Source organism: Hyla sarda, chromosome 3, assembly GCF_029499605.1.
Source record: "Hyla sarda isolate aHylSar1 chromosome 3, aHylSar1.hap1, whole genome shotgun sequence".
NCBI lineage: Eukaryota > Metazoa > Chordata > Amphibia > Anura > Hylidae > Hyla > Hyla sarda.
In genome coordinates, this window is record NC_079191.1 from 158976525 (window position 1) to 159003076 (window position 26552).

General features: G+C 40.1%; 1 protein-coding gene across 2 annotated transcripts in view; it reads left to right on the forward strand.

Annotated features, from left to right (window-relative positions):
* XXYLT1 (xyloside xylosyltransferase 1) overlaps positions 1 to 26552 on the forward strand; it is a 309749-nt gene that overhangs the window by 182290 nt on the left and 100907 nt on the right. For both annotated transcript variants that reach the window (XM_056565379.1, XM_056565380.1), the window contains exon 3: positions 25072 to 25204. In XM_056565379.1, coding sequence (XP_056421354.1) covers positions 25072 to 25204 — 133 coding nt within the window. The remainder of the gene's footprint in view (positions 1 to 25071; positions 25205 to 26552) is intronic.

Below are 26552 nucleotides of genomic sequence, written 5' to 3' on the forward strand. Positions count from 1 at the left end.
TTTAATATATTATTGTTATATATTTTACAGAACGTACCTTTTTGTATTGATTACAGCTTCCGTCCTGTCCGTCTGACCTGTGGTTCACTTCCGCCCAACTCCAGGAACCCGGTCTCATGGCGTGACGAGAGCTAATGGTCTCCCGCAGTACGGTACCTTTTTGTATATATACTTGATATGTGTCATTGTCTTGTTTGAACCGGAGGAAGACGCCTGTCCTGGTGTTGAAAAGCGTTGTTCTATTTCCTATTAAATACCTCGGTTATACCTACCTGATCTTATTATCAAGCACTGTTGCCCTATCTATTGCTGCTATCCTTTGCTTGTGCCTGGAGAATCCCTAAGTGGTTTGGAGGTTATTGTTGGACATTTTACAGTTTTCAGAAATTGCATGAAATATCTTACAGTGTTTGCACAGAATTCAGAAAATTGGTTGCTTTCTTCCCAAAATAGCTGCACACCTATACAAAGGTTGTGTATGGGGGTGTTGCAGCTCAGCCACATTCAAATAAATGCAGTTAAGTTACAATATCAGACACAACTTGTGGACTGTGGTATTGCATATGAGGGAAAAGTGGCTTCTTTCCTGGACTGTCATTTTTTTTTTGGGTAAAATCACATGGGTTTATGGATCTATCAAGTATTCAGATTAACTGGGTGATCTAGTTGTTTCATAGAGATGTGACTGAACAAAGTCTCAGATGATTTTGTATTTTATATGCGTTTAACTGTATAATTGATTTCTTTTTATAATGGGAAAACTGCTGCTCCATAGACCTCTAATGCATGCAGTATTGCCTCCTTGAAATTGAATTTTTGAAGGTTTGGACAGTGTCGCCAAAAGATTTGTAAATATATATATATATATATTTTTTTTTAATTGTCCATTTTGTCCAATCACAGGAAACCACAATAATGTTTCATGTTTTGTCCCTTAACAGTGGTAGCCTACAGTTGCTGGATCTAAATTTTATAACATCATTTTAACTATAGGTATAAAAAAAAGTCTTTCTTTTAACTTTTTGTTTTTATAGAATTCCTTTAGGGTAGGGTCACAGAGGGCATCCGCAGTGAATGTGCTTATGGTAGTCAGAAGACCGAGCTCCCTGATGTGGCCAGGTAGCTCTGTGTCCCCGCTGGTAGAGGCAGATTTCCCACCGCGCATTTTCTACTAGCAGGCACTGTGTCAACAGGAAATCCGTCGCAACAAGCAGACACACAGAGCTATCCGGACGCAGTAGAGAGCTCGCTCTTGTGACTACCGTCGTCTCTTCTTCACTGCGATATACGCTGCGATTGTGCTCTGTGTGAACCTACCCTAAAAGTGAGATCAAAAGAGACTAAACACTTATGAATAAGTAATAACTAAACAATTAGTAAGAATCACCGTAACTTAAATACAATTTGTCTGACATGTACCACCCAAGCATTTTTTTTCTTTTTTTTTTTTAATACCATATTGAACATAGATTTAAAGGGGTACTCCGGTGCTTAGATATCTTATCCCCTATCCAAAGGATAGGGGATAAGATGCCTGATCGCTGGGGTCTCGCCGCTGGGGACCCCCGTGATCTTGCACGCCGCACCCCATTAAAATCAGTCCCCGGAGCGTGTTTGCTCCGGGTCTGATTACTGTCGATCACGGGGACTGGTTTTAACGGTGTGCGGCGTGCAAGATCACAGGGGTCCCCAGCGGCGGGACCCCCGCAATCAGGCATCTTATCCCCTATCCTTTGGATAGGAGTTAATATGTCTAAGTGCCGGAGTACCCCTTTAAGAGTGGGGAAATCAGCCAGAAACTGCTCCCATGTACTCCTTTGTGGACACCAACAGTCTAGTGATAGTCTAAGTTGCAATTGACATATTGACACCCAGCACCTGGAAGGGGAGAGCACCAGAGACCTGGAGCAGTGGGGGAGCACGGAAGGCACGTACAGGTTTGTTTTTGTGTAATTTTTTTGTTTTCATAACATGCAATATTTGAAAAAATAAAAAATCATATAGTGAAATACAGAGTGATATTTGCATTGTGATTATGTAAAGGCTTATTCGGTCAAGTACGCTGTGGAAGAACAATGTTTATGTGTAGGCTAGAGTTGCGTTGTTGATAATGAATAAAAGTACTCTTCCCTGTACTGATCTCTATTTAATAAACCTCTTTAACCTTTTGTATACAGAGGAAGAGTTTCTTACATAGACGTACAGTTCTACATAGGCTGTTAAAAACAAAAACAAAAAAAAAACATTGTGTGCTTGATGTGCTGACCAGATTTGAAAAAACAACAAGTTATGTAATACTTGCCATGCGCAGATGATTTGTTTGTTTTAAATATACAGGTCATTTCTTTATTAAGCTTAAAATCGGGTGACTTGTTTGCATTCACTTCTTTGTTCTGTTTGTTTTACCAATTCATACGGTTTCCATGCAAACTTAATATATTAGGCTCTTTTAACTTTTCACTCCTATTTATTTATTTTTTTTAAGCAAAAGATTAAAATGCTATGGGTAAAAGTATTACAAATAGATTTCCAAACGAAGAAAGATTTAATTAAACAACATTTTTATCCGAACAGTTTATTCACCCAGAACTTCCGCTCGGAATTTCTACAGTGAAATTTAGAGTGGACTCCACTTGCATTAGCCTCCCATTGATCTCGATGGGAGGCTGTTGCCTAGTTCACACTTTTGTAAAAGAACCTCCCACGAAGAATTAATTCTGCCAAATCCACGTGGAAAAGATTATTGGTCAATGGGACGTTGAATTTCAGGAGTAAATTTTGGTGGCTAATGTGCGAAATACATGCTGCCTGAAACCACTGAGGAGTCCACTGAGGGAATTTAGTGAGGAAATTCTTTGCAGAATTTCCTCAGTGGGAGCATACATAAAAGTATATGAGATTGTAAATGCAACAATATCGCAAACAATTGGTTTTATTGGGTCTATATCCACTACCATCAAGCGTCTCCACTAGGAATTCTTGAATAGTACCTGGAGTTTAGGACCCGAGGAACACCAGTTTTGTCAACTTTTACATGGATAAAAACAAATTAGATTTTTTTTCTCCTTAATTTTATGGCTAGTCTTAACATAACATAATCCTACTTTTAAATGGGCACTGTGAGATATAACAACTCTTGATATGTTGTAAAGCATGCAATACCAATAGGTTTTGCAATTGCTTTCATAATTTTTTTTTTCAGTATTTCATACTGAAAAAGCCAGTCAAAAAACTGCCCCCCCCCCTCCTCCTGGGATACATACTAGTCCTACTGTGTCCACTTGTCATCACCTATGTTATAGAACCACTTCATGATTAACAGGTCTGCAGGTCTAAAGCTGCTGCTTGCCTGCTCCTGTGGAGAGAAGGGGGGGGGGGGGGAGAGCAGAAGCACAGGCTCCCTCACTGTCTGCTGTGTGAAGAGAAGGGGGGAGGGGCAGAAGCACAGGCTCCCTCACTGTCTGCTGTGTGAAGAGAAGGGGGAGGGGCAGATGCACACTGCTGCTGTGACTGAGCAGGAGACAGAAGATTGAATGGAGGATTTCTTTGTTTAAAAAGTGTCCCTGTGCATATATGCGTATGTGTATATATCGGTGAATGTGTGTGTTTGTTACAGGGGGAACTACAATCATATGCTTCCAGCTGTTGCAAAACTACAACTTCCTGCATGCCTGCACAGCCAAATGATGTGTGGGCATGCTGGGAGTTGTGGTTTTGCAACAAGTGGAGGTACACAGCCTGCAGCAACACTGCTGAAAATCAGTTTTACCAATCATTGGTAAAAGCTGTAGGCACACAGTGTGTGTGTGTAGCATAAAGCCAGAAAGTAAAGGGTTACCTCTCCCAGAGCAGTGATGGTGAGTTAGTGGTAATCAGTGAGGACCCGACCCCTCACTTTGCAATCACTCCAAGTAAATAAAGTGAATTCTAAGAGAAATGTAGGTCATAGACACATAAAGATTACATGTACATGATACTGAGCAATAGTTTTTTTTCTTTGTTTTTTTTTGGTGTGATCTGACAGGTACGCTTTAAGTATTTTCCTTGCTGATGATCTTTATAGCATAATGGTTAAAGCAACTCTGTCTATCTATCTATCCCAAATTATTTGAGAAATACACCCCCAGAAGACCGTTTTCCATTCAAACTCCTTTATTCAGTTTGTTAAAAATGAATAATTTTATATGGGGAAGTTCTCATGAAGAAGCTATATTTGTATATTTGATCTGAAATGCTCTTAATCATCCAGAGTTACAGTATTTAAAAGAAAACGGTCATGCAACCAGCTTGTTAGGAAGAGTTGAACAGATTGATGTATATAGTTTTATGGAAAAACTTTAAGAATAACTAGTTTATATAAAGCACTGCCCATTCAATTGGGCGACCCTGCGGCTGCTTGGTTCTCAAGCGCCATGTGCTGGCTGCCATCTTTTTATTCATTACTTTCACTGACGTGCTGTGCAGTATGCTCTCCTGTCAGCATGGTAATTCAGCAGAAGTAATGGAGGAGGATCATGGTGAAGACTTGGTGCTCGGGAAAATGGCGGCCAGCGAGCTAAGTATACTTGTGCCAAGTTTGGTGCAGTCTGGGCGACATATTAAATTAACATTCCAGCCTTATCAATACCTTTTTCTGAAGCATTAATGAACATTTACTGTTTAAGAGATTTGTACTTACTAATCTTGTTTTGCAAGTGCAGCGCTGCTTTCACGCATGTGTCAAAGACTTGATCTTCCAATTTTTTTTCTTTTTTACTGCCTGCAACAAGCTTGCACTAGGTATTTATTACAACAAATGGATGTAATCTAAATCAGAACTACCTCTATAAGCCTGAGGGTAGGGAAGAGGGCTCTTCCTGTGAAAGATCTTTTGCTTTCTGTGCGTTACATGGACAGCCCATTGATCTGAAATGAAAACTTTCCATCATCGGGAGATTTCTCATATGGAAAGGGGCTGTTAGATTTGGAGAAATTAAATCTTGACACCCTCTGCCTTACATGTACAGCGCGGTCGCCTGTGCTTTAATGCACAGTGCCTTACTGATCTTTTGCTTTCTGTGCGTTACATGGACAGCCCATTGATCTGAAATGAAAACTTTCCATCATCAGGAGATTTCTCATATGGAAAGGGGCTGTTAGATTTGGAGAAATTAAATCTTGACAACCTCTGCCTTACATGTACAGCGCGGTCGCCTGTGCTTTAATGCACAGTGCCTTACTGATCTTTTGCTTTCTGTGCGTTACATGGACAGCCCATTGATCTGAAATGAAAACTTTCCATCATCGGGAGATTTCTCATATGGAAAGGGGCTGTTAGATTTGGAGAAATTAAATCTTGACAACCTCTGCCTTACATGTACAGCGCGGTCGCCTGTGCTTTAATGCACAGCGCCTTACTGCTATCAGCAGTCCATGCTCCCCAGCAGTAAACATCAGCCTGATCTAAATTCTGTGGCTTTTTTTGTTTTTGTTTTAGCCTTACATTTTTTTTTTTGTGAATTGAAAGGTGCCAGTACAAAGTAAAATTGGTCATGCAAAAAACAAAAAAAAAGTTATGTCTCTATGAAGGCATGGTGGGAAAAACTAAAAGTGGAAATGAAAATTAGCTGTGACCTCAGGGCCAAACCCTCTGGACCCTTAAGGGGTTAGAGTGCAATTTTGTCCTTTTCTATCAGGCTAAAACCTTGCTACTAGTTAGAAAGTCAGTAGAAACCTCAGAACTGTATGTGGGCAGCTGGTTACATATGAGCCAGAGAAATCTAGGAGTTGAAATCATTGTTGTTGTGTATTACAGATTTAAAATGAAAAGCAACGATAAAAGCGCAGAGCTGGATCTGCATTGCGGTCCTGTCTCTAGTTCAGTATTATCATTTTACGTCTCTTCACGGCTCACAGGAGAACAGAGGTATTTAAGAGTTTAAACAATCAGACTTCACTTACTTGCACTTAGCTGTGAGGCTTTAATTCTGAGACGTGCTGCTCTAGATAATGAACTCTAAGCATCAGAATGCACAACACAGACCCTTGTAGGGATTCAATAAAGGCAGTCATTGTGGTAACATGAGCCAGCCTCCCAGCTCTCTATACTTCTGTGCATTTTGTGTTTATTTTTATAGCTCTGGCAAAAATGCATTTACATTTAATTGTTTTTTATCAAGGCTAGCAAACAAATGGTTTGAAACGGTTTACAGGACTTTAGCACATGTTCAGGCTTAACCCTTTTGAAATAATAGGTTTCTTTTTATTTTGTACCTCCTTGTAGTTGGGGCCATTTTCATACCCTTATTTTGGGGGGGGGGAAGAATTATGAATTAATAAAAACACATGTCTGTGAGAAGGCTGATGCACAACACCTAAAACACCATCCTAATATCACCATCAATGCCATAGACATGAAAGGGTGCGTGTCACCATGAAAATGCTATTGAAGGCAGCTTTCACACTATAAAATTCATCCGTTTATAAGCGCCCGTTATAAAAACCCTGAAAATCGGCTGTTAAACGGCAGTTACAAAAGCCCCTATGGCCGTAAGAAAATCCCATTATAGTCTATGGGATTTTTACATTATCTGTTTTAACCCAGACGTTATTTTGTGACGGGAGAATGAACGGAAGAAATAGTGCATGCACTATTTCTCTCGTTACTATCTTCCGTCACAAAATAACGGCCGTTATTAATATCGGGCTAGAACGGGTTAAAACGGATAATGTAAAAATCCCATAGACTATAATGGGATTTTCTAACTGCCGTATGGGCTTTTGTAACTGCCCTTTAACTGCCGATTTTCAGGGGTTTTATAATGGACGTTTATAAACGGATGAATTTTATAGTGTGAAAGCAGCCTAATCTGAGCAGATTGCTTTATCACTTTGTAAAATTTATTTTTTTATATATAATTATAATTAAGTGGTAACAATGTATAGCAAATCCATAATTTACAAAGCAAAAATAAACAGTGGCACACCAAGTGAAAAAAAGAAAGGTGATTTATTTAAAAAAAACGTGTTACGCAACGTTTCAGCTGGCTCACCCAGCCATTTTCAAGCCAAGGGCTTGAAAATGGCTGGGTGAGCCAGCTGAAACGTTGCCTAACATGTTTTTTTTAAATAAATCACCTTTCTTTTTTTCACTTGGTGTGCCACTGTTTATTTTTGCTTTGTGTCTTGGAGGGGTCCCCAACCTGGACCTGACACAGTAGGCACCCGTACACCTTTTTTCCTCTGGAGTGCTGCTTTCCTGTTCCTTAAATCCATAATTTAGATATTTGAAAGCGTGGTCAAGTTTGCAAAGTAACTTCAATAAACCATATCTATACATGTCTGATAAGGAAAAAATTAAGAGGCTTATACAACATTTAGTACTAATTTTTCCTCCCTCGTGGCTACATAGTGTAAAAACAAAAATAAATAAGGAAAAGGAAATAAGAGGAAAGGTCAGGGTAAAGGGATAGCAGTAAGGAAAGGTTTGGCAAGCACAATCCTCCCTACTACTCTGTTATCGCAGATCTGCGTAATTAGCCTTCATCATATAGGTCCCAGTCTCGCCATATCGTGTAGAACTTAACCAGGTTATCTTCTAGTGACGCTGTGAGGTATTCCATTCTACGCACATCACGGATTCTATCTAGAAGTGCAGTAAAGGGTGGGGGTCTGGTTTCTCTCACCAAGTGGCAATCATACACTTGGCTCCAGTAAGCATATGTAGTAATAGTTTAATTTTTGTTTTTGGTATGTCTCTAGGGAATAAGTTTAAAATGTATATGGATGGATCTAATGGGAGATCCACTCCCAGGACCTGTCTAACCAGTTCCTTAAACATCAACCAATAGGTAGTTAGAAGTGGACATTCCCAAAAGACAAGTGGGAGTGAGCCCACCGTCATATTACACCTCCAGCATTGAGAAGAAACCTGCGGATACATACGGTGGAGTATATCAGGTGTGTGATACTGGTAGGTGAGTATTTTAAGCTGGTTCTCTCCATAAATGGTACAAGAGGAGGATTTCTTAGCATTTATCCAAATGGATTGCCATTGTTGTTAGGTTAACTTCCTTCCTATGTAAGATTTCCATCTACATGTTGGATGTTGAATTACAGAATTTTCTGGTGTTATCAATAATGAATACAAATTAGAGATGAGCCCCTTAGTTGTTTCTCGTTGTCTGCAAATACGCTCAAAGGGAGTCAATGGAGGGAAGGTGATATCTGTTACAGTGGGAGTTATCAAAGATTAATGTCTTTGTATAGGGCTAGTGAGACATCAGGAAGACTAGACTGAAGAATTTGGAAGGGCAACAGCGTCCTCCTAAGTGGGTCCATCACGTCTATCAGGTAGACCAGATTGGCTTTTATCCACGACTCCACCACTTCCATGCGATAACTTGACGAAAGAGAAGGGTTGGATATTAAAGTGATTAGTGGGGAATTGGAAGATTTTAGCCTATATAACTGTTTACCCGAAGAGTTAATCGTAAGATTAAAGAATTGGGGCTACCCTAGAAAAGTGTGTGAACAAGCAAAAAAGAAAATTGATATGGTTCCAAGAAAAGAGCTTAAAAAAAAAGTCAGAGTAAAAAAGTTAATGAAGCACGGGCAATTTTTTTCGTTTAAGAACACCAATATGAACAACACCTTAAGAAAAGCGATACTCAATCACTGGCACATCTTGCAAGCAGACGAAGATCTTAATTTAGTGACAAAAAATCCTCTTATTACATATAGAAAGAATATCACTATACACGTTTACATAAAAAAATGTGCCCAGAATAACACTACAAAAAAAGATTGGCTCACAGATACGAGACCCATAGGAAATTTAAGTGCGGGACATATCCCTATTGTAAATATAACATGGAAACTAAAATTGTTAAATTGGGAGATATAAATGTACATTTAAAACACTTTATTTCATGTAGGACAGACCATGTAATGTACACTTTGATATGCGATTGCTGCTTTTATTACATAGGGAAAACAATCCGCCCTTTGTTTCACAGGGTGAGGGAGCATATTTATTCTATGAGAACAAAGAAGGAATCAACCCGTCTAATAGAACATATGCTTAGTGTCCATAATGGAGACCCAAAAGCCCTCAGATTCGCTGAACTTGAAAAGGTGGAACAAGCATATGGAGGTAAATACAAAAATGAAATCCTAATGAAGAAAGAGGCCAGGTGGATAATCTGGTGCAATGCAACGGGACCCCTGGGATTGAATGATTGCAATGAATTAAGTGTGCTTTTATGAAATATCCCTCCATATGTTTTTTCCGCCTTTATTGTGCTGCTCCATGTTCAGACTTGGTATTAAAGACACATCTGTTTTTATTTGTTTGTCACTGGTACTCACATAGTTAATTTACACACGTTTGTTTCTATTGGTGTGGTACTGTGACCCCTCCCTTTGTCTTTTGTACTTACCTGGTTGCAACACACCTATCGGAAGGGGCCTGACGAAGCGCTAAGGCGCCATAACGGACCGTTGCCCATCGGTTGTAGTCTACCCGCATGTTAACATCTCCTCCTCCCTGCTATTGTATCCAGCTTGTAAAAATACAATAAAAGGTTTTTTCTGCACGACGTACCTGGTGTCCGAGGTGAGTGCGCCGATGAACATTCTCTTCTACTTGTGCTAAGATTTGTAAATTACTTCTATTAAAAAATGTTAATCCTTCCAGTACTTATTAGCTACTGAATACTACAGAAGAAATTATTTTCTTTTTGGAACACAGAGCTCTCTGCTAACCTAACATCATGAGCACAGTGCTCTCTGCTGACATCTCTGTCCATTTTAGGAACTGTCCAGAGCAGCATATGTTTTCTATGGGGATTTTCTCTTACTCTCGACAGTTCTTAAAATGGACAGATATGTCAGCAGAGAGCACTGTGGTCATGTCAGCAGTGAGCTCTGTGCTCCAAAAAGTAAAGAATTTCCTCTGTAGTATTCAGAAGCTAATAAGTACTGGAAGGATTAAGATTTTTCTAATAGAAGTAATTTACAAATCTTAAAATTAGGTGCAGCTCACAACAGAAGGACCGAGGCAGTTAAAGCTAAAGCCAGACCCCACCGACAACAATAATATATAATAATGAAAAACTATAGCTTATGCCTCTAGGACCTAACCAATGGTGCATAATGGTGTGGGCAATAATAGATATAACAGCGTTCACTCAGAAATTGTTTTTTAATTCAGATTATAAAATATAAAATGTAATATATAAATATGTAAAACAATAACAAAATATCACATTACACTGGCACTGTCTGATGAAAATCTCACTGGGCCCTAGTGAGATATCCAAAATAAAATATAAAAAAGATATAAAAATAAATTGGTGTTCTAATGAGTCCATGAATCTGCAGATAAAAAATAAAAATAAAATAAAATCCGCAAAAGGTGTGGATAGATATTTGGTTTTGTGGCAAAATAATTTTGTAACATAAAGTCAATGAAAATAAAATGAATGGATGATAGTCTCTCTCACCACTGCTTCTGGCTTGATGAATTTTGATGGATGAATCGCAGCCTTATGTTCCTCATGTGCCCCAATATGATGAAGGGGGGCACAGGTTAATACGTCTCCCTGAGCTCAGTGTCCATCTGCAAACATATATGTTTTCGGCAACAGAGGAGTTAAATCTGTCTTATTCCACCCTGCCTGGCTGCAACTTTGCCATCTACTGCATCGCACAGCCTCACCTCCTGCTTCCACGTGGGACGCCAATCCCGGACCTTCCACCGCTCCCGGCGTACCATCACCGCCAGACCCGTTGTCGCTCCCGAGCCAACTGACACTCCTGCCGGAGTGCCAGACCAGTGCCATCTGTAGTAAGCCGGCCAGCGAACGAGGTCCCCAGCGCTGAGATCTGCTGCATGCTCCTCCGCTATCGGAGGTCACGGTACGCAACATCTATTTGCGCCCCCCTGCCAACGGGGCTGCTAAGGGAGATGTATTAACCTGTGCCCCAAAACCAAATATCTATCCACACCTTTTGCGGATTTTATTTTATTTTTTATCTGCAGATTCATGGACTCATTAGAACACCAATTTATTTTTATATCTTTTTTTATATTTTATTTTGGATATCTCACTAGGGCCCAGTGAGATTTTCATCAGACAGTGCCAGTGTAATGTGATATTTTGTGATTGTTTTACATTTACATTTTATATTTTATAATCTGAATTAAAAAACAATTTCTGAGTGAACGCTGTTATATCTATTATTGCCCACACCATTATGCACCATTGGTGAGGTCCTAGAGGCATAAGCTATAGTTTTTCATTATTAATTTACAAATCTGTTTAACTTTCTGGCACCAGTTGATTAAAAAGAAAAAAGTTTTCCACCGGAGTACCCCTTTAATGCATAAAGTGACAGTGGCCAGAATTGCAAAAAAGGCTCAGTCCTTAGAGTACCTATCACCATCTAAACTTTCCCTAATCCCTCTCCCCATCTGTCCCTGACTCTGGAAAAAACTATCCCTGCATTTATTTTGCTTTAACCCCTTCCCGACCCATGACATACATGTATGTCATGGGTCGGCTCCCATTCTATGTGGGGCCACGGCGTGGCCCCTCGTCATAGCGGGTCGGGCCCGGCACCTAGCAACGGCCGGGACCCATGGCTAATAGCGCGCGGCAGTGATCGCGGTGCCGCGCACTATTAACTCTTTAGACGCGGCGTTCAAAGTTGAATGCCGCATCTAAAGTGAAAGTAAACTAATGCCGGTTAGCTCAGGGAGCTGCTCGGGATCACCGCGGCAAAATCGCGGCATCCCGAACAGCTTACATGACAGTCGGAGGATCCCTACCTGCCTCCATGCTGTCCGATCGCCGAATGACTGCTCAGTGCCTGAGATCCAGGCATGAGCAGTCAAGCGGCAGAATCATTGATCACTGGTTTCCTATGAGAAACCAGTGATCAATGTAAAAGATCAGTGTGTGCAGTGTTATAGCTCCCTATGGGAGCTATAACACTGCAAAAAAAAAAGTGAAAAAAAAGTGAATAGAGATCATTTAACACCTTCCCTAATAAAAGTTTCAATCACCCCCCTTTTCCTATTTAAAAAAAAAAACTGTGTAAATAAACATATATGGTATCTTCGCGTGCGGAAATGTCAGAATTATAAAAATATATAATTAATTATACCGTACGGTCAATGGCGTACGTGCAAAAAAAATTCCGTATTTTTTTTGGTTATATATATAAAGTATTTTTTGTCACTTTTTATATAATGAAAAAATGAATAAAAAGCGATCAAAAAGTCCAATCATTACAAAAATGATACCGCTAAAAACTTCAGATCACCACGCAAAAAATTAGCCCTCATACCGTCCCATACTCAGAAAAATAAAAAAGTTATAGGGGTTAGAAGATGACTATTTTAAACATATAAATTTTCCTGCATGTAGTTATGATTTTTTCCAGAAGTACAATAAAAACAAACCTATATAAGTAGGGTATCATTTTAACCGTATGGACCTACAGAATAAAGAGTGTAATTTTTACCGAAAAATGTACTGCGTAGAAACGGAAGCCCCCAAAAGTTACAAAATTGTGTTTTTTCTTCAATTTTGTCGCACAATTAATTTTTTTTCCGCTTCTCTGTCGATTTTTTGGTAAAATGACTGATGTCATTACAAAGTAGAATTGGTGGCGCAAAAAATAAGCCATCATATGGATTTTTAGGTGCAAAATTGAAAAAGTTATGGTTTTTTAAAGGTAAGGAGGAAAAAACAAAAGTGCAAAAATGGAAAAACCCTGGGTCATGAAGGGGTTAAAACCCCTAAAAAGACCTTTTTTCTATGCCCTTCAGTAGCTCAGTTGTAAGCACAGAGAAGTAGAGGGTTGTTATAGCAACAGACTTCAATGGAGAGAGCAGAGATAAGCAGTGCATATATAATTAGCCATGTGGAAAGTGGACAGAGGGGAGAGAAAGGGAGAAAAACTGAAGAGGGAATGTATGCTCTCTGTTCACTCCCTGCTTGTGTACAGCTGATTTCAGACGCACTCGCTGAGTCCGAAATGGTTGCTGACAGGATTGCTAGGGAGACCCCTAGTGGAGAAGTTTTTAAAGTAAAAAAAAACATGAAAGGAGGAAATTTTTTTAAATAAAAGCAATTAAAAAGTTGTTCAGTAGGGCTTTATCTTTAATATATAAAAAGTTTGTTTCATGAGAGGTACACTTTAAGGTTAAAAATGGACTCAGTCCTTTAAGGTGTTACAAAAAATTATATTTTTTTGCACAAAAATGAACGTTAAAAAATTTCCCTTTTTTATTTTTCTGTATACAGGGATGTGTGAAGGCTCATTTTTGGCACTGTCATCTGTAGTTTTTATCTGTATTTTTGTTTTAATGGGACTTTTTGATCGCTTTTTTTACATTTATTTTCAGGGTATACAAAGGGACCAAATATATGCAATTCTAGATTTTGGTATTTTTTTTAGGTTTACCCCATTTACTGTGTGGTTAAAGTAACCTTATATTTTTATAGTTCGGACATTTATGCACGTGGCGATACCACGTTTGTTTGTACTGGCTTAAATTTTTCTTTTTTATGGGAAAAGAGCGGTGATTCTAATTTTTGTTAGGAAAGGGGTTAATTCACATTTATTCTTTTTTTTTTCTTTTGGTTACACTATTTTTAGGCCCCAATAAGGGACTATTACATGTAATCATTAGATTGCATACACTGCTCAATGTTATGCCATAGCATTGATCAGTGTTATCAGTGCTCCATTGCTTCTGCCTGCAATGGCAAACTGGAGCTTAGGATTACCGATTTGATGATGAGGAGACAGTAAAGGGCCCTCCCACTGTCCTCTCAGCTGATCGGGAAGCAGATCAGCACTGGTGAGCCGCCAGGAAGTGTTTTCTTTAGAATTTTAGATGCCGCAATCAACTTTGATCACAACGTCAAAGGGGTTAATGCTGGGAATCACCGCGATCGTTAATGTCAGGCATTAGCCATGGGTCCGTCATAGAAGATGAATGGGAAAAGGGCATACAGGTATGCTCTTCTTCTTTAAGAGGTTAAAGTCATAGGGGGAGATTTATTTAAACCTGTGCAGAGGAAGAGTTGATCGGTTGCCCATAGCAACCAATTGGATTGCTTCTTTCATTGTTAAAAATGCAATAGAAAGATAAAAGAAGCAATCTGGTTGGTTGCTGTGACCAGCTGGTCAACTTTTCCTCACCATTTTGGGGTATTCCGGGGAAGGAAACCCATAGCCTGTTCTTTCCCTCTCCCCAACCTATTTGTATATATATCACTCATTAGCTATATAGAGCAGTTTTCCCTCTTTCAGCTGTCTCTTACATGCAGAGAGTGAGGGAAAGACGTCATAATCAGATCCTGCTTGTCACTGTGCAAACCTCTCTAAGAGTAGCCCCCACCCTCCTGGAAAACACAGACCACGTGATTTCTGTCTTGTCTAGGCAAGAACCCTGTTCTTTGCCTGCTGTAGCTCTAATCACTGACTTCTGCCATTCAGAGCATAGCATGATTTATTGCTAGGGAGGGGTAGGATAGTTTGAAAGAAAAGACATGTACAGTGTGTGCTCCTGGCTGTGTTTACAACAACACAGCAAGCAGACAGATCGTAATGGCAATTGGCTCGCAGCCATTACACAAAGCCACATTGACTGCTGGGAGTTGTAGTCTGGGCTGCAAGCAAGGTAAAAGAATATTCAGAAGACAATAGAGGCCACAGTAGCTTGCAAAATCACAAAGATAACTACAGGGAATACAGAATAGGCATTGTGGTGGCTTTGGGGCATTTATTTTTCTTTTTTCCCCAGAGAACCTTTTCAACAATGTCTATCTTGTGGGATTATTAACCCCTTAAAGACATAGGGCGTAAATGTACTTCCTGGTGCTCTGGTACTTAACGGACATACATTTACGTTTTATATATGTTGCGAGCACCGGAACACACCATAGGTTCCGGCTGCTATCAGCAGCCAGAGACCCGCCAGTAATGGTGGACATCAGCGATTGTGCTGATGTCCGCCATTAACCCCTCAGTTGCCGTGATCAATACTGATCACGGCATTTGCGGCAATGCAGAACTTTGAATGGATGATTGGATTGCCCCCAGCACTGCTGGAGGTCGCCTCACCTTCCTCTGTCCGTCCTCCCGGGATCGTCTTATCTTGTCTGCTTTCCAGCAGACCAGAGAAGTAGATCTCTGATAACAGGGATCTGTGCTATGCATATGCTTAGCACTGATCAGTATCTGCAATCTAAAGATCACAAAAAAATAGGGGACATAAAAAGTGTTTAAAAAAAATTGTGTTAAAAAAAGTGAAAAAGCCCAGAAATTCTGCTGTGTGAATCCAGCCTTATAGGTGGTCAAAATTAGGGTAATTTTAAACATACTGATATTGTGTTTTTTTTAACAGAACAATAATAGAACAGTATCTAATCATGGGTATCCTTTTAATCGTATTAACCCACAGAATAAAGAAAACATAATTTTTACCATTAAAGTTTACAGCATAAAAACAAAACCTTCCACAATTTGCTAAAAAAGTTTTTCCCACACAAATATTTTTTTGGTTTTGCCATACATTTATGTTAAAATAAAAGGAGTCATTACAAATTACAATCGGTCACGCAAAAAATAAACTCTCATATTGGCCTGTGGATGGAAAAATGAAGGTTTTTAGAATGTGAGGAGGAAAAGACGAACATGCAAAAATAAAATTTCCTGTGTCCTTATGGCCAAAATGGGCTGTGTCCTTAAGGGGTTAAAGGGGTTTTCCACCATAAGGGGATTTTAGTACGTACCTGGCCGGCAGTAATGGACATGCTTAGGAAGGATCTGCGCTTGCCTTGGGGCTAAAGGGCTATGTTGGGAGATTACCATAACACTGTGGCTAGCTTTTTGTGAACTCCTGTTTGAGTTTTTCTTTTTTTGACTACAAAATCCCATAATTCCATTTGCCTCCCTCCCACACATCAGCCACCCCACCCATTGAAATATAAATGTGCTGCATCCATTCAAAAGACCTGTGGTTTTCAATTAGGGTGCCTACAGCTGTTGCAGATTGATCTATCTCTCCCACCAAGCAATCCCTACACCCATTGAAGCAGACAGGCTCCCTGTCATCAGATGACTATTGAGTCAGGTCTTGGTCGCATTGCAACCTGGGAAAAATCTGAGACAACAGTCATTTTCTATGCTGTTAAAAATAAATATTGGGGTGAAAATCACATAAGAAATGTGAGAAAACCGTCACACACAGGTACAGACACTATATTATGAACTACACTAACTTTACAGCCCCTGTAGCATAGTCAAATAAAAAAAAATCCATGAATACCCCTTTAATGTTTAATTTTAGCTTTCCTTGACTTAAAGTTATGTCATGGAGTTGTTAAGCAGTAATAGAAGAGGCTTAGTAATCATCCCTCTCTATACCCAATAGCCCCCGACTGCTTTCAGCAGCTTAGAACCGCTGCTAATAGCCTGCTATTTCAGAGCTTTCATAAAGCACCTGCCCCTTGTGTTTAAGTTATAGTGCTGCTAAAGAAGCTGTATAACAGATCATCTTGATAGGAAGGTTTTGGTAGCTCCCACTAATTCTCCCTTGGTAATAAGGTGACCCTTTTTATTTTTTATTTTTATTATTATAATTTTTTTGTATTAGCTGTGCTTTTACAGATCTTAGGAGCTGGTGGACAAGTCTAACATCCTTTCCTGGGGCTTACGATGTAATAGCAGGGTCAAATGTTAGGAAAGGATTCAAACAAAGAGTGTTAGCTGTATATTTTACAATTTTTGCAGTGTTCGGGCACACAGTGCATACCATGTGAATTTCTACTGTAAAGACAAAGGAAATATAAACACACTGCATCATTCTGACTCCATGTCTATAATAAGGGAACGTTGTGTGACTAGGTTGCTTTGCTGAGTGCATACTTACCCTGGAGTCTTCACAAAGCTTCCTGTTATGTTACCATCATGGAAAAACAACAACATTATGTCTTCCTGTGTCATTCAAATGGTTCTAGAAATTTCAATGCAAAATAAATCTGAGCCTAGAAAACTCAGAAATCAATATTGCTTTATCTTGTGATAGAGAGAATATTTGCTGTTTTTCAGTACACCATAAAAGATAATAGCATCTTAAAAGCATCCTAGGATGGCTAGGCAATGAGTTTACACATTTAAGTTTCTTTTCGATTTGCTTCTATGGATATGCAAATAATAAAAATAAATTAATACATTTAATGTGCACCTGTCACCTAAAATAAGCCTGTGAAGTAGGGATGCACCGAAATTTCGGCCACCGAAAATTATCGTCCAAAAATGCCCCTTTTCGGCTGAGTGAATTTTCCACCGATAATGTCGGTGGGTGTGGCTTAACCCTTTCCCATGACGTGGGCAGCGGGCCAGGTCCACGTCATAACTGGGAGATGCCTGCTGCTATTAGCAGCTGACATCTGCCTGTAATGACGTACATAGTAGATTGCTCTGATGTCCGTCATTTAACTGGTTGCCACAGTGTATGGCGCGGGCTCCTGACTCGAGCTTGTGCCATATCAGACAGCCCCCTGCTGATTCTTGTAGTGGGGGGCCGCCGCTAATAGCAGACACACCCTTTACATATTAACCCTTTAGATCGCCCTGATGGTGTTTGGGGGGGGGGCGGTCCACTGTGGAGGTAGACGGAGGGCTTGCCTCTGCATCTCTGGGGTCATTGGCTCTTCATTTGATTGAGCTTGGCTAAGCAGGCCCAACCAAATGATTGCAGAGCACAAAGAGTTCTATGGAATTCCACTGATCTGTATAAGGGGACTCTATGGGGACTAATAGAGTGTAAAATAAAATAGAAAAAAAAAAGTTAAGTTTAAAAACATCCATTAACCCCTTCCATAAAAGTTTAAATCCCCCTGCTTTTCCCATTTTCCATATGAAAAATATAGAAAAATAATAAAAATATATTTGGTGTCTCCACGTGCGTAATTGTCCAAACTATTAAATTATTTTGTTTTTTGATCCTGCCGTGTGAACATCGTAAGCGCCAAAAAAATTTTAATCCAAAAATTGGTGATTTTGGTCACATCACATCCTCCAAAAAAGTTGTACAATGTAACAAAAACAGTATTTTAAAAAAGGGAGCGGGGCAATGCATCTATGGTTTTCGGCCAAGCACAGCCTAAATTTTTGGTTTCGGCCCAAAATTTCCCTTTCGGTGCATCCCTACTGTGAAGCTATACACACAGTGCAGTAGGGCTTCACAAGTCTTCTCTAGTCATACCTGTGCTGATAATATAGGCTTCTTTTGATCAATGGAAAAACTATTTTGTAATCTGTCTGGGAGTTAGCTGAACCGTTGGAGTCAGGGACTGGGCCTGCAACGCCTCTCTGCTACGTCAAACTCTTTACTGTGCATGTGTATCAATCAAGAGAAGGAGGGGCCGTCACTTAGCTGGAGAGAGGTGTTGTAGGTTCAAAGCATAGATGCCATGCACCAACTCTTTGACTGTTTGGTCTTCTTCTGGATTGGTTACAAAAATCATTGATTACATGTGTGCACAGCTTCACAAACCTATGTTAAATGACAGTTGCAGTTATAGTTAAAGATTTTATGGCAGATCCAGAGCATTTCTACAGCAAAGTTCTCAAAAATGTGGATTTATTGTGAAAGTTTAAAGAGTACCAGTCATCAAGTAAAACTTTTGCTATGTTAGTCCTTATGTAATGTTATGCCTATTTGCCATATATCTTCATTTTAAAAAATGGCCACTAATGTTCTCTATTCTGGCGAGACATGAGTGCTGCTCTGCATATCTCTCGCTCCCTGCCTGTCAATCATGCAGGCGGGAGCGAGCCCCTGCAGCAGAAAAAGCTTACAGGCAGTGAGCAGACTTTAACTCAAGAAATAATGGGCGAAATTAAAACAGAAAAAGTGCGGGGTACTCAGGATGAAGAGGGGAAGAGACAATGAATAACATAATCACTCTTTACTTGGTCCCAGGTACTATTTAACCACTTAAGGACTCAGCCCATTTGGACCTTAAGGACTCGGACAATTTTATTTTTACGTTTTCGTTTTTTCCTCCTCCCCTTCAAAAAATCATAACTCTTTTATATTTTCATCCACAGACTAGTATGAGGGCTTGTTTTTTGCGCGACCAGTTGTCCGTTGTAATGCCATCACTCACTTTACCATAAAATGTATGGCACAACCCAAAAAATACTATTTATGTGGGGAAATTAAAAAGAAAACCGCAATTTTGCTAATTTTGGAAGGTTTTGTTTTCACGCCGTACAATTTATGGTAAAAATGACGTGTTTTTTTATTCTCTGGGTCAATACGAATAAAATGATACCCATAATTGTACACTTTTCTATTACTGTTGCGCTTAAAAAAAATCGCAAACTTTTTAACCAAATTAGTGCGTTTAAAATCCCCCTATTTTGAAGACCTATAACTTTTTCATTTTTCCGTATAAGCGGCGGTATGAGGGCTAATTTTTTTGCGCTGTGATCTGTACTTTTTATTAATTTCATATTTGCTTATACAAAACTTTTATAAAATTTTTTTATTAATTTTTTGTGGAATAAAATGTTATAAAAAAGCTGCCATTTTGGACGTTTTTTTTTTTTTTTACGTTCACGCCGTTCACCGTACGGGATCATTTACATTTTATTTTAATAGTTTGGATATTTACGCACACGGCGATACCAAATATGTATATAAAATATTTTCTTTTACACTTTTTGGGGGTAAAATAGGGAAAATGGGACAATTTACGTTTTTATTGGGGGAGGGGGTTTTTCACTATTTTTTTTTTTACTTTTACTTTTTTTACTTTTATTTTTACTCTTTAATAGTCCCCATAGGGGACTATTTAAAGCAATCACTCGATTGCTAATCCTGTATGTATAGGACATAGCACTGATCAGGGTTATCGGTAATCTTCTGCTCTGGTCTGCGGGAAGGCAGATCAGAGCAGAAGACTCCCGGAAGACAGCGGAGGCAGATGAGGGGACCTCTCTCTGCCGTGCAGGATGATTGGATCGCCGCGGCAGCGCTGCGGGCGATCCGATCATCCTGCTAAGTGACCGCGATGCTGCAGATGCCGTGATCGGTATTGATCACGGCTTCTGAGGGGTTAATGGCGGCGGGTCCCTGGCTTTATGCCCAGGACGTAAATGTACGTCCTGGTGCGTTAAGTACCACGTCACCAGGACGTACATTTGCGTCCTGCGTTGTTAAGGGGTTAAGTCAAGGGGAAAAATCTGCAGCAGACCTGCAGCATAAATTGGCATTCTGTTAATGTTAAATCAGAACCTGGATACCATGTAGGCTTTTGCTACAGAGTATAAAAAAGATAAAGCCTTATTTAGGCTAAGTATACACAGCCTTTGTTCTCCGACCTGTCCAGGGCCCTGAACAGGTTGGAGCACAACTGACACAGACTGAACCCATTCACAAACTGACCAATGAAGCTCCCTTTAGCTAAACACACCAGCAGTGTGAACAAGCCCTTACAAAGCTAGTATTGTAACTGGCTGTAGGTTTTGCGCTCACAAATCAGCTATAACAATAAAGGGGTATTCCATTTTTTTTATTTGACTATGCTACAGGGGCTGTAAAGTTAGTGTAGTTCATAATATAGGTCTCGCAATTCTTATGTGATTATCGCCCCAATATTTATTTCTAACAGCATACAAAATTACTCATGTCTTGGGATTTCCCAGGTTGCAGTGTGTCAAAACCTGACATCCCTAGTCAGTTCATCAGAAGGAGCCTGTCCTGTTTCAATTTTGCAACAGCTGTAGGCCCCCTGGTTAGAAAACACTGTGTTTCAATGGGTGTGGTGGCTGATGTGTGGGAGGGGGGAAAGTGATCTCAAACTTTCAAGCATGGAATTGTGGGATGTGTAGTTTAGAGAACAAAATTCAACAGGAAATACCCAGTTCTGCCAGGTATGTACTAAAATAACCTTATGGTGGATAACCCCCTTTAAGGGTGGGTTCACACGCTAGTAACTAGCAGAGGGTTTCATTTGAATGGGTCCGTGGACAGTCCGCAAACCTGACACTATTGCGGACTGTCTATGGACCGATTTAAATCAATGGTAGCATAACTCGCAACAGGATTCCCACAGCGGGAAACCCGCTGCTAGTAATAGCGTGTGAAGGCACCCTAAAGGGGTATTTCAGGATTTTTTTCATTAACAATTTAGCCAATGATGCCAAGCTATAATCCTGTGTAATATGCTTCTATTAACTCTGTGCACCACTTTGTCCCATCTTTTTGCACAGGACCCATATCCGGAAGTTCTGTTGTGCAAGACTTTATCTTGTACTGTTGTCTGTTACCTTTTCCTGCATTTTATGCGGCCAGACACAACATATAAGTCACATGTTCTCCAGGGGCGCATGGCTATGCTGGAGTGGGTGGGTGGGTGGATAGCAGGATGGAAGAGATTTACTGAAGTCATTTTGTCTGGCTCCATGGAATGCTGGGATAGGTCAGAGACAACAGTAAAATAAAAAGACTTGCACTACAGCACTTGCGGGTGTGAGTCCTGTGCATGAAAATGGGACAAAGTGGTGCACAAAGGTAATAGAAACATATTACACAGTATTATAACTTGGCATCATGGGCTTAAAGGCTGAAAAAATAAATACCCCCTGGAATACCCCTTTAGGGTACGTTTACACATGTGTATTTTCTGCTGCAGATTTGCTGTAGCAGGTTTTGCTACCCATTGAAGTCAATGGGCAACAATCCGCTACGAGTTTGAAAAGAAATCCGCTTGTGGGATCGAGCCCATAGGCTACGTTCACACGTACAGGATCTGCTGCACAATTTTGCGGCATATTCTGCTGTTTCGTGTAGCTGATTTTGCTCAGCTACAGAAAATATGCAGCAGATCCTGTACGTGTTAACATTCCCTTAATTGTACATGCCTAAAAATGATCAAGGGTTGATCAAGCAGTCTAATTATGTATTTACACATCAGCAGTTTGGGCTCACGGTGCTCCAGAGATATTGGCTAGAGGAATAAGTGGCCTACATACGATATTTCAGTAATCACATTTGTGGTCTCCTGGAATAGGGTTAAATGCATCCAGCACATCAGAGAAAGTGAAGTCTGTTCTCTTCAGTGATTAAAGCAGATTCAATCTGATGCATCTAGATTACATTTTCTTATATAGGGGGATTTAGTAGACTTCTAGTCAAAGAACACTTAGAAGACGTCAATCAAGGCGCAATCTTTATTTACTAATCCAGCCTATCCTTTATTCTGCTTCTTCCTTGATAATATTGTGCTGTATTGTCATTCCTTGTCTTCCTGTGTATTTGGAGTATGTCCATCATATAAAGTAATGGCATATCACTGGGATTCTGTATGATCGATCTTCAAAATGAAGGGGCCATAGTGTTGATTCAGTGCTTATCATTCCTTCTCTGTACAGCAGAACCCAGCCATCTGCAGTGGTCAGACCCCCACAGATCATGCAATGAAAATATGTCCTTCAAAAAATTCTGCAGGTATACTCGTACACAGTAGATTTCTTTATACTCGATGACTATCCCATTAATCTGAAGGGGGCTTGCAGAAATCCATGTGCTTTTCACTAAAGCAACTATATTCAGTTTAATAAATATTGGTGACAAGCCTGCTAAGTGGGAGTATACTCCAACTCTAGTTTTAAAGGGGATCTTCACTGGCTAGCGTTCGGAAGTAATTGTTCCGGATGTTGTTTTCGTGCTGCGGGGGTTGGCCATGCCCCTTTCTGACATCACGGCAACGCGCACCCTCAATGCAAGTCTATGAAATGGGGTTTGACGTCTGCCACGCCCCCTCCCATTGACTTGCATTGAGGGGGCGTAACCATGACAACACAAGGGGCTTAATGGGCAGTGGAGTACCCCTTTAATTCCTGCACAGCAAGCTACTCTACCTTTTGTGATTATATAATACAATGTAAGGTAGTCCTTTAGTCCAGGTTTTTTTCATTTTAGGTGCAGGAAATGGGGGACATGTTTGTTTATGTTGGATTGCAGTGTTTGCAGGCTGATCATTGTTTTTGAATGATTATTAAGTGCCTAGACTTGTTTGGGGTAGCAACTTACTAGGGCTCATTCACACTACAGAATCTCCGCTCAGAGATATTTCAATGGAATATTCCATCTGTAGTGGGCGCCGGCAAAACAAGCCGGCACTAGGACCACTCGAAAAAGCGCCATCTCTATAAACTGTAATGCATTTCAGAGCAGATTTTGTAGAACATGTTCATTGTTTTGGCGGAGTCTGGCATCCAGTTTGGCAGAGTCTGGCATCCAGAATTTCTGTAGTGGGAGCAGTGCAGCAGAATCCCATTGAACACACTTTAATTTCTGAGCGTTATTCCACTCAGTAGAATTTGTATATGCTTTTATTTGTTAGTTTAATACATTTGTGTGTTGCTAGAATAATAAAATTAGATTTTCTTATCTTGGAATAACAGCCAAAGGCCTCATTCATGCGACAGAATTTTCAAGTAGATTCTGCTTGCCGCAGCCCCCCATTGATCTCAGTAGGATTCTGCTGCTTAGTTTACATGTCGGAAGTTGAGTTCCCTCCCCAGTTGTTTCCTATATATTTATTGTTGTCTAGTTTATGCTTATTTTGTAACCTCAATTAAAATTTTGTAACACAGTAAGCTGTTCATGAGTATTTGCTGTGGCTTATTGTCTGTCTATCCCACTTTTGTGGATACATTATCATAGGTGTGTAATACGTTTCTTGTACACATGTATAATAGAGCAACTTTCAGAGTGATCTAGAAATTGTAAGCCCTAAACCCCTGCACTATTACAGCATGACATATTATTGTGGAAGGTGTAGAAATATTGACAGTGAAATTTAGTCTCTAAAATTGGCCATTTATTTTAGGGTACGTTCACACAGCCGTTTGCCCCTGTTCCGTTTAAAAAAAAAAAAAAAAAACGGATTTTAAAAAATGGAGAGAAACGGCTGATCAAACGGATATTTTTGAATGAAAAAATCAGCCACTTACAGACTTCTGCAGCCAGGACTAGTACTACTCCCATCATGAAACAGACTTGTTTCCATGGTGGGAGTAGTTGTTCCTGGCTGCAGGAGTCTGCCGGCGGCTGGAGAGGCTACATTAGTGCTTGTACTGCTACCCCCATCATAGAACAGACTCTGTTCCATGATGGGGGTAGTAGTACAGGGGCTGAGGGATTGATCGCACCGGGTCTCACTTCTGAGACCCGATCCGATCAGAAGTTATTAAGCAGGGGAGCGGGCGGCATGCTCCGCAACCCTGCCATCACCGATGTATTTTACTTAAATTCTTAAATTCCCCGCGGGGAGCTCTGGATTTTTAAAATGGACAATGTATATTAAAAGAGCTTTGGGGGGCAAGATATATAGCACCAGCCGGAATGATATTCATACATCGCGCTGCAGCCTGCAGGGGCATATTATATAGAAGGACTATCTTCCCCCACAGCACTTCTATATAATATGCACCTGCAGGCTGCAGCGCAATGTATGAATAGTATTCTATCAGCAGCATCGCGCCGGCAGCGGCTGGTGCGATGCTCTGCCAGTAAAATACTATTCATACATCGCGCTGCAGTAATGATATATGCGCTGGCGGGGGGATCACACAAATGCGCTGGCGGAGGGTATATATTGATAATTGCGCTGGTGGGGGGTATATAATTATAAAGGAGCAGGCAGGTGTTACATTATAAAGGCGCAGACGGGGGTTTTCTTCCGTGAAAAAAACGGAAATGAGTGCAAACGGGTGCACACGGATGTAAGCGGATTGTAAAAAAATCCCATTGACATGAATGGGATTTTTTTTAAACCGTTTTTAATTCGTTTTCAATCTGCAAAAACGGAGCTGAAACAGGGATAAAAAAACGGTGACAAACGGCCGTGTAAACGCACCCTTAGATTTTCTGCTCCCCATACTGCTCTGCTTGGCCAAGAATGGGAGAATGACAGAAGGTGCTGATATTCTAAGCATTGTTTGCTGTTTATTGTATTGCAACCTAATTCATATTTTCCTTATTTGTAGACATATCTCGAATTATTCAGCTAGACTTGGATTTGAAGTTCCAGACCAACATCAGAGAACTGTTTGAGGAGTTTGATAACTTTCTCCAGAACGCAGTCATTGGAATAGCACATGAAATGCAGCCTGTGTACAGGTACTGTCTTTAAATTTCCATGTAGGTGTATTATGTTGGTTTGGGGTTTTATTTGGATTAGGCTGGGTTCACACCACGTTTTGGCAATACAGTTCCTGTATCAGGTTCTTGATAAACGGGTTCCTCAAAACCTGACTAAACTGTTTCAAAACGTGTGTACAAATTTTTATCCGTATTCCGTTTGAAAAATGGTGTCCTGTTGCATTGAGAAAAGAAAGTGTAAGTTTTTAACTTTTCCCTCCATTAAGAATAAAGTTTCACTTGTTTGATTGAAATTCCAAGAAAAAAACTGTGCAAAGTCAAAAACCGGATGGAACCGTTCGCACATACGGTTCCCATTGACTCCCATGTTTAAAGAAAAAAAAGTATACGCTTCAATACGGTTTTTCACCTGGACCAAAAACTGTGGTAGGCTACGGATTTGGGTACAGGAAAAAAACTGACCAAACAGTAAAGGATGCAAAACGGACACAACCGGATGCATCTTTTGTAATACGGTTTTCAATGGGGAGTCAATGCATTGATGTATTGCTCAAGGGTAATATAAAATTCCTTCTACTGTGTAGGATCTTACAAGATTTTCTTTATTTATATAAACAAGATTGTTAGCAGCATGAGAAGTGCATATGTCAGTGTTCTGTAATAAAGGAAAAAAGGCGCTCCAAGAATCACCGGGCACTGGGTAAGGAAACTGGGAAGGTCGCTTACCACAGGTGGTTGTGTTAACCATACACAACAATGGATCGAGCATAAGGAGGACACAGGGTCCGGTCTTCAGCCTTCCCAGGTATCGAGGTAAATAGAAGCAGGTAACTTCAGGCACAGATGGGGGTATGTTGGCGCTGGCCAGGAACAAAGTGGAGAGAAGCCAGGATAAAAACCAATTTGTTTAAGACCAAAATGCTACAAGTTTTGCTGCGCATGTGCAGTGAAACCTATTGCATCTTGGTCTTAAATAAACAAGTTGGATTTTATCCTGGCTTCTCTCCACTTTGTTCCTGGTCAGCGCCAACATACCCCCATCTGTGCCTGAAGTTACCGGTTTATTTGTGCCGGTGATAGGCTGAGCGCACTGTCATGTAACTAGCCTGGGCAGCAGGGAGAAGTGAGAAAAACATTTTCTGAGTTCCAGCCAATATCTTGCCGTTTTTATTTATTTATTTATTTATTTAACTATAAAAGCTATGCGTTCACTATTGCATTTTTTTTTTTTTTTTTACAGCATTGATCCACAAAAACTGGTAAAAAATTCTTTGACACATAAAAGGGCTTTTTGAATATAAGGTATATAAGAAAATTTATGTATACCTTCCTCCAGCGCTCCTGCAATGCTTTCTATGTCCTCCTT